Below are 10,000 nucleotides of genomic sequence, written 5' to 3'. Positions count from 1 at the left end.
TATATATATATATATATATATATATATATTCCTTTTGTTAATGCCATGCTCAGCACTATTGCCATACGTATAACTTCCGTCTCTCTCAATCACTAGGGTAGAGGAGAGAGCGAGTAGTCATATAGTGGTGGGAGTGGCGTAAACCTGCATGTGTATGTTCACCCATCAAAATAATCAGCCTTCTTTTTTGACGGGACGCGTACACTGGCATATCGCAAATATATATTTATATATAAGATAACCCCCAAAACAATCAAATTAACAAAACAAAAAACCAACTAAACAACCATATTTTGCCAAAAAGGAAAACCAATTCCATATGCCCCAAGACGTTACCTTTACCTCGCCTATCGTAATCGAATCTTGGCAACTGACTCAGACGAATAAATTGGAAACCTCACCTACGTTATCACCAATCTTTCCAGCAGTCTCTCCTCGTCGCCGCCATATTGGTAAGTGCGTTGAAGGGAGTGATGCCTCTTATCAATACCCAATATGATATAGGAAAAGAGATTCTTTCAAAAGGAAGAAAAAGGAATGGAAAAGTCTAGTTTCCGAATGGGCGCTTCGAGCAACTGAGGAGGCGCCGTATTGGAAAGGGTTTTGAGTTAACTATACTTATGTGGTTTTCAGTTTTTGATATGCTCTCTTTTTTCATTAATTCTTTTGCTTTGTTACAAAAATTAAGAATTGTAGATTTTGATAGTATTAATTTTGAGTGATGATGATAATAATAATAATAATAATAATAATAATAATAATAATAATAATAATAATAATAATAATAATAATAATAATAATAATAATAATAATAATAATTTATAGTGATACTAAAAATAATAATAATAATAATAATAATAATAATAATAATTATAATAATAATAATAATAATAATAATAATAATAATAATAATATGAAAACGATTAATTTAGTAATATAAATATATGAATATATAGATATATAAACATAAAAAAATATAAATATATATCGTACACTGGGATATAACTGATTTAGAGAACCGACTCCATTATTTTTTTAAATTTCATATATTAAATCCAATAATCAAATAATTTTGAAAAATATATAAATATCAATATCATTAATAGTTATAGAAATTTCAATAATGAGAATTAAAAAACTAATTTTAATAATAATAATGATTTTAATAATTTTAATATTAATAATGAGTTTAGTAATTTCAATATTAATAATTATCATAATAATGATTATTATTTTAGTAATTCTAATAATAAGAGGCATACTAACTTTAATGATTTTAATAATAATGATAATTTTAATTTAAATGAAAATAATGATGATAATATATATTCAATATTTGAAAAAATAATGCGTAGAGATGACATCGTAGGCTCCAAACGACTCATAAATGTATGAAATAGTTCTTAATTATCTTCAGAGATCTTAATGAACTTCTTAGGAGGATGACTTTGCTTCTAGGGGAGATTATATTTGAGTTTTTCGCGTGGAGGAAAGGAAAAAAAATTTTAAGTAAATAACAATTGCATTTAGAGATTAAACGACTAACAAATGAGTATTTTATTGTTATATGTACACACACACATATGTATATATATATATATATATATATATATATATATATATATATATATATATATATATATATATATATTTATGTATGTATATATATATATATATATATATATATATATATATATATATATATATCTATTTATACATATATATATTTATTTATGTATATATATATATATATATATATATATATATATATATATATATACATATATATATATATATATATATATATATATATATATATATATGTATATATATATATATATATATATATATATATATATATATATATATATATATATATACATATATATATATATATATATATGTATATATATATATATATATATATATATATATGTATATATATATACATATATATATATATATATATATATATGTATATATATATATATATATATATATATATATATATATATATATATATATATATATATATATATATATATATATATATATATATATATATATATATATATATATATATATATATTTATATATATGTATATATATATATATATATATATATATATATTAATATATACATACATATATATATATATATATATATATATATATATATATATATATATACTTTTTCTTTAATATATATACTCTGAAAGACTACTCATTCAAAGCATTTTGTTTTACAAATTAATACTAATATATAATTCTATCAAGTCATTTTCCATTCATAGACTCACTGCACTAGTATCCTTCACATGCAAGTCTTTTTCAGTTCTCTACTTCAGTATCAAGATATTTAGCAGCTATAAAATCTTATCGTCTGCGTCGATAATCACATAAACCCCCCTATAAAGTTACTAGTCACCTCTCTATCTTCCACGTTCTTTAATAACTGATAATTCCCTTTCGTTTCAAAGTTATGTCACTTACACTTGCATTCAAATCCCCCAGCACAGCTACCATCTCGCTTTAACCCATTGTTTTTAATTCTGAATCCCATAAAATTAAAATTTTTTCCCTATGTCTTTTTCGTACACTTTTGCATTCAAATCACCTATCATAGCGAAAGTTTCTAATTTTCATAAAAACTGACAAAAAATTCTTATGTAACAGAACAGGGGAATCCAATTGTTCAATTCACTTTTTATTGCTGATATTTGCACTGAAATCACCCACATTTTCGTACACTTTCACACTAAAATCATCAACTTTTTCCAGATACTTTTGCATTTAAATTAACTATCACAACTAGCGTTTCTCATTTCCCTAAAAACAAAACCGGTAAATCCAATTTTCTCACGCCCTTTTTTATTGTACCTTTTTAGTAGTGAAATCACCTAACAACTACCATTTCATATTTGCCCGAAAACTAACTGACTAATTTTCTGATAGAGACTTTTGTATACGATTCATGTAGTTTAACTTATGCTTAAAATCTCTTCATTCCTCCAGAAGTCATCGAATAATAACTCTCCAGGATTAGAATTAACTACTTTTGCATTCAAATCACTTAGCACAACTAATGTTAACCAGCTATTTGAAAACTTACTTCTTACCTTAATTAGGAAACTCAAACATTACCTTTTTTTTAAATACTTTTGTGTTTGACATCAAGGATATCAAAGATTCAATACATATTAGTTATTGTAAAAAAAAAAAAAAAAAAAAAAGTTAATGAACTAATATTCATAGTTTTTAGGTAACTTTTTTTTGTTGAAAATTGAATGAAAAAGCTTGGAATGGGTAAATATAAAGAAATATTTCTTAGAAACCTTTATTTTATCTATCTTACAAATTCAATTATAGTTTTCAATTCCATAATACAGATCACCAATAATACAATTAAGGTGACCATGTTCACAAAAAGTTATAACTATTGTAACTTCATGTCAATTATACTTGAAAAAAAAATAACATAAACAGTATAAGAAAATATAAATACGTAACAAGCAATATAGAATAAATAAATACACTCCTTATTCCATATCAGATAATCATATCTATTAAAAAACACACACTAAACAATATGATTTTGTCTCCAGAACTAGAAATAAAATAAAAACTTTTTTTAATTTTAAACGATTGTCAATTTCAGCATTAAACATTATTCATTTTTTGTTGTACATCTATTCATATATTTACACATTGTACTAAATCTACCGTCATACAAATGCTTAACGTTATTTTTAAATACGCCGAATGACACGATTGTATACATACACAGTGTCACATTTAAGAACATTATTTCCCTTGATATACATTGGTATTGGGACTAAGGCATCATATTGATAATTATAAATCAAGATAGATTTAAAAAAAATCCTGTATAAAAATTCTTTTTATAGAAGTATTTATTTTCATTCATATTTGAAAATTATGTAACTAATTCAATAATATTTTCTATTCAACATTGGCATTTTAATGTTTATAAATCAAGATACTTTGTTAAAGTATGTATCTTTTTATTTCCTCAGGTTAGAGAGATAATCATTGAAATGTTTAAAGAGACATCTTGTTAATATATGAAAGTTTCTTTACAGTTAATAATACATTACTTATAGTTATGTATATACATTACATATATATAAACAAAATAAAATATGGATTTATATTTCATTATCCTTTTGTCCACCCACTTTTCATAGTCAATATATCATAAAAATAAGTCTTCAATGATATGTCATTATTCAAGATAACATTTTGAATAAGAAATTCGAAAGAAATGAGATACCCTCCGATAAGTCCAAGATATTTCATATTCATTATATCTGTCAACAGGCACTGCATAAAATTAGTATTTAACACATTCTTCAGAGATGATACTTACACTCTTACTAACATTCAATACACGTGTCAGCCTTTTACATTCTGTTTGATCTGATCTTTTACATTCAACCCCACTTTTGCTTGAAATTCAAAATGTACAGAAAAGTTATTATAATTTTCACTCCCTTTATACTCCAGGAAATCAAGAGTTTAAGCATTCATTACATTAAATATGATTATATATATGTTACTGATTCACATTCATCATCTTTACCTTTAATGTATTATTACAAATGAAAATCAGGTTAAATTTCTCAAGAATTTCAGTTTACTTTTGATACTGTCTGTACATTTCAGTTCAATGTATACATCTTCTTTAGACAAACTTTTCTCATCTAATAATCAAACTGCTTCTGGCTAATTAAATATATCCGTAATCATTATATCAAATAAATTTGTCAGTCTTACAATATTTTAAAAAAAATCTTTAAGGTCAATATTTCAATTTTTGATGATTTATTTCGACTTGTTTCGGCTTTTCAACATATAAACTTATCAATTTATCAAATCATTACTTTTTTATGTAGAAATACTGTTTTATTTTAGATAGAAAGAACTAACTTTACCGAATTCAATTCAATGTTGTATATATATTTTTCCGAAAATGTTCCTAAAACTGTCACTTATTCTGTTTCATTAAATTTGTTCTTGACAAAATGATTAAAAAATAAAGTTTAATGAGGAAATCTAACATGATCTTTGATCCAATATATAAAATAACTGGTTTTTATATTATTGACACAACAAATTAATGTCGATCGTAAGCAATGTCATTCTTTATTCACATCAATCCTCATTTTATGAAAAAAAATTTGATATATCTAAATAAAAATCTGTTTGGAATATATTCTCCGAAACCAGATTTTTTCCCCTGAAGATAATAACACTCTGATATTCTTTGAAGCACGTGTCGCTTCGTAGCTCTTCTTGAAGTCTGAGGACGAAGCTGTTTCACGCGGCTTTTTAAAACGCAATATCATTCGCATCAAAAGAATTCTTCTCTTTCTTCTTGTAATGATGGCTTGGAGACTAGAATCTCATTGTCTCTCTTCTTTCCAAGACTGTATAACTGAGGTATTCAATGCTCCCTTTGAGTTACGAGACGTAAAACTGATATCACATTTACTTCCATCTGAAGACTCTGAAATCAAGCTCTTGAGAATCCTAACATTTGGCTTCTGATATATCACAAATTTATACTATGAATATTAACGAAGGATTATCTCCCATTTTACTTGATAGATATGCCAGAAAATAAAAATATTTTTAGTCCTTTTTATCTTTGGTATACATCTATTTTACTTGACTGATATGCCAGAAAAAAATATATTCTTAGGCTTTTTTTCTCTTTGGTACACATCACAGTTACTGCCTTTATTCATTGGTGAAAAATTAATGATCATTCTTTAATTATATTTTTTATTTATTATAAATTTGTAATAGATATGTTTTATCATCATGGCCGATAATTCATATTATTTTCTAATATCTCGTTTTTAGTGGCTATCTTTTTGATAACTATATTTCTTTACACATAGTTAATATATTTCCAAAGATTTACATTCAGTTCAATTTTCGTAGTTACAGTTTTAAATGCTTTCCCACGTAGATATTTGATCGATACAAATATCATTTCTAAATTTGCTTGAAAATAAAAACGTATTGGTTATAATAGTTATATATATCCCTGTGTTATCATCATATACATACTATCTTAGAGTCTATAATTTTCAATGAATGTATTCATCATATTGATACAGCCCCAAGAATACAAAGAATACGTAGGGGCTTATACCATAGGATTTCAAATAACCATTGAACACAAAAGACGAGATTATTCTTTGAAGAAATATATTCTATTACCCATATGTCACTCATCAGTTAAAAAATCAACACTCTTCATATCCTTTAAAGATATTCTGATTCAGAAAGGATATTTTTTAGACACAAGGAACAGGGAATATCATAGCAAGAGTCCTCCAGATGACTTTTTATCCATTTTGAGCTTGGAAATTTAGTATGATCTCGATAATAGTTTGATACATGAAACCCTGAAAAAATTGCTGAAATCTTAGAAATATTCTTATGTATCTTAAAAACCTATGTTTTATTTGGTACTCATAATTTTCTTTAAAAATCTCCAGTTTTTTATAACATCTATAATTTTCAATTATTATGATATGATTGGTGTACTTTGTTATCACCAGGTGTTATTGGATAGATTTCTGGGATCTATTAATATGATATATTTTTGGCCCCCAATTTTCATTTAGTTGGAGTTTTTAGTGTCTGAAGGAATCCATTTGTACATTTGAATTCACTTAGAGGCCACTGGCTTCCTTAGAATCATTAGGAATCATTTCAAGTCAAGCATAAGACAAGACTGCATATAAATTCTTCGGAATGTCATTATATTGTGGGAATCATTTGGAATCTCTTAATATAAACATCAAATTAGCAGTGACTAGTGTTCTGCATAAACCACTGAACAGTGAGACCTCTGGTATCAAAACGGAAATAGGTTTTAATCTTGGAGCCCTTTGGAGCCATTCTCTGTCGAAGACGGTTGATGAGGATTCATTATGAATCTGACTCCACGAAGAATCTTTAAAGAAAAGGTATTCTATTCTGGAGTAACGTGGATTGATTCCCAATCGAAGACGGTTGACGAGGATTCCCTATGAGTGTGACTCCACAAAAAATCTTTTGAGAAAACGTCTTTCATCCTAGAGCAAAATAGTCATTCCCAATTGAAGACGGTTGACGATGATTCCTTATGAATATGACGCCGCGAAGACTCCTCAGGAATCGAACACTGAATAAGTAATTGCATATTGATACTCTGTCGTTTAACAAGTGAGAAATATCATATCATTCCAAGAGCCACTCAGAATCACTAGGAATCATTGAGGAAACATCTGGAATCCAAAGGAGTATCTAGAGCCTCAGAGCTCAATAGCCTCTGGTTCCTTGTAAGAGACACCTGCTCTTATATTCCTCAGGAATCGCATCACAGACCATAGACAAAATATCTGTTAATAAATAAAAAAAAAATGATAGTTAATTATAATATTCCAAATTATTACAGAAAAGATTAATGCCAAACTTCATTACATATTTTTCTGGTAAATCTCAAAAGAAAGTTAGTTTGATTTTATGTCAAAAATTTTCTATTTTCAAAATAACAAAAACTCAATGCATTCATATTCAATTCAACCTAAATAATAAAATATTTTTGTTTCGACTTTTTTTTAAGTAGGTCAGCCCATAATCGATCCAGCAAAATGAAAATAAAATCTATTTTATTATTTGTAGATAACTGCAAAATTTGATTCATTTATATTTAATTCTATATCAATACTATGAATCAGTGAAAGGATTTTATTTAATGTTTTTTATTATTATTTTCTTTAAGTAGGTTATCCCCTAATCCATCAAGCAATATAAAATAATATATATTTTTTTTAATTTTTAGATAATTGAAAAATTCAATGCATTTATAACTAATTAAAATAAATAATATAAAACAATAAAATAATTTAATTTAAATTTATTCTCAAGTAGATCAGCACCTAATCAATCAATCAAAGTAAAAAATATCTACTTTTTTTTCAATTTTTAAATAACTGCAAAACTCAATACTTTTATATTGAACTGAAATGAATAATATAAAATCAATGAAATAAATTTATTGGAAAATATTCAGAAGCAGATATATCGATTATCTTTTTTTTCTTTGATGAATGCAATATCTAATAAATCTTATATTCAATTGAAGTAAATGATATAAAAAAAACTAAATACTTTAATTTGAATTGTTTCTTAAGTATGCCAGCTATAATCAAGACAACCCTAAAAGAAAAAGATTTTTATTTGTCCTTAAAAAAGCACTAAGGACCCAGTTGATAAAGCAAGGTTTTGAAATTGGGACACAGATTTTCTATTGAATTTATTTCAGTTTTTCCAAGATGGATGATTTATGTGGGGGAAAAATCCCTGACACTGATTAATCACTTTTTTGAAAGACCTTTATTACCCAATATTGGGGTGAAAATTCAGAGTGGGTGATATTGTAATACTTTATGTTCCAAAGGATTTATCTTTATTTTGAAGTTTTTGTGGGAATTTGTGCTGTTATTATTATCATTATTATTATTATTATTATTATTATTATTATTATTATTATTATTATTATTATTATTATTATTATTATTATTATTATTATTATCATTATTATTATTATTATTATTATTATTGTTGTTGTTGTTGTTATTATTTTTTATTGTTTTTTATTATTATTAATGCTGTTACTGTTGTGTTGTTTTTATTGATATTATTATTGATGTAGTTGTGGTAGTAGAAATAATAATAACAATAATAATAATAATAATAATAATAATAATAATAATAATAATAATAATTATTATTATTATTATTATTATTATTATTATTATTATTATTATTATTATTATTATTATTATTATTATTAAAATATTTTTGCAATATAATCCCCATACTTTTATAACATCCCATCAAAAATCGTTAAGAAAACATCCTTCAAATATCTAAATACTTCGAAATATATGAAATATTGAGAATAGCCCTGGATACCAAACTACCAATAGATGTTGATATGATTAGAAAAATACTAATTGATGATACTTACGTTGATAAAAACTCTGGTTGAAAAGAATATCATTTCCGCTTTGCAGATTCCATCAAATCTCTGTGCAAAAAAAGAAAAAAGAAATTATTAGTTTTATATGCTTTTTGATATCTTCAAGAAGCTTATAATACATGTTATTATTATTATTATTATTATTATTATTATTATTATTATTATTATTATTATTATTATTATTATTATCATTATTATTATTATTATTTAAACCGCACCCCTAGTTGGATAAGCAGGATGCTATAAGCACAAGGGTTTTAACAAAGTAAATAGCTCAGTAAGGAAAGGAAATATATGTGTGCGTGCATTTATACATAGACAATAACTAACAGTAAATATTAATTAAAAATAATTTTTAAACTATTTTCTTATTGAAAAGATTTTCCAAACAAGGACCTCTCAGGAAAAAATATTTTTTTTTTCTGAGCATACTAAAGATGATTTAGAAGAAAATAATATAAACATTGTAAAAAAAATGGAGAAAATTATTATCTTTTCTGAGAAATTCTCATTAAACTTATTCTAAGGAGATTTTTTTTTCCGAACGTCAAGTGGATACGGTACCGTATAAAGCCGTATATATAGACTTTCTTTAGGGCTCTCCATTTGTGAGAAAAAATCAGAAATGAGAAGTTTTTACGACAGAATAAGTGATGGGAAATTGAACACACATGGAGGGACAATACACTTTGATATTACTAATAATAATAAGAATAATAATAATATTAATAATAATAATAATAATAATAATAATAATAATGATGATGATGATAATAATAATAATAATAATAATAATAATAATAATAATAATGATAATAATAATAATAATAGTAATGCTAATAATGATGATAATAATAGTAATGATAATAATAATAAGGGTAATGGTAATAATAATAATAATAATAATAATAATAATAATAATAATAATAATAA

At 24.6% G+C, this 10,000-nt stretch overlaps 2 protein-coding genes across 2 annotated transcripts in view; both read right to left on the bottom strand.

Annotated features, from left to right (window-relative positions):
* LOC137626527 (uncharacterized) overlaps positions 1–2,526 on the bottom strand; it is a 67,252-nt gene extending 64,726 nt beyond the window's left edge. The window contains exons 1-2 of the mRNA XM_068357570.1: positions 2,494–2,526; positions 406–515 (exon numbers count right to left, since the gene is read on the bottom strand). Of these exons, the coding sequence (XP_068213671.1) occupies positions 406–515; positions 2,494–2,526 (143 nt within the window). The remainder of the gene's footprint in view (positions 1–405; positions 516–2,493) is intronic.
* Positions 2,527–6,444: 3,918 nt separating this feature from the next.
* LOC137626526 (uncharacterized) overlaps positions 6,445–10,000 on the bottom strand; it is a 10,906-nt gene continuing 7,350 nt past the window's right edge. Inside the window, exons 5-6 of the mRNA XM_068357569.1 lie at positions 9,056–9,115; positions 6,445–7,421 (exon numbers count right to left, since the gene is read on the bottom strand). Coding sequence (XP_068213670.1) covers positions 7,335–7,421; positions 9,056–9,115 — 147 coding nt within the window. The 3' untranslated portion in view covers positions 6,445–7,334. The remainder of the gene's footprint in view (positions 7,422–9,055; positions 9,116–10,000) is intronic.

This window comes from Palaemon carinicauda, chromosome 34 (genome assembly GCF_036898095.1).
Source record: "Palaemon carinicauda isolate YSFRI2023 chromosome 34, ASM3689809v2, whole genome shotgun sequence".
Classification (NCBI taxonomy): Eukaryota; Metazoa; Arthropoda; class Malacostraca; order Decapoda; family Palaemonidae; genus Palaemon; species Palaemon carinicauda.
Note: the sequence above shows the minus strand (reverse complement) of the source record. Positions and strands in the feature narration are given on the sequence as shown.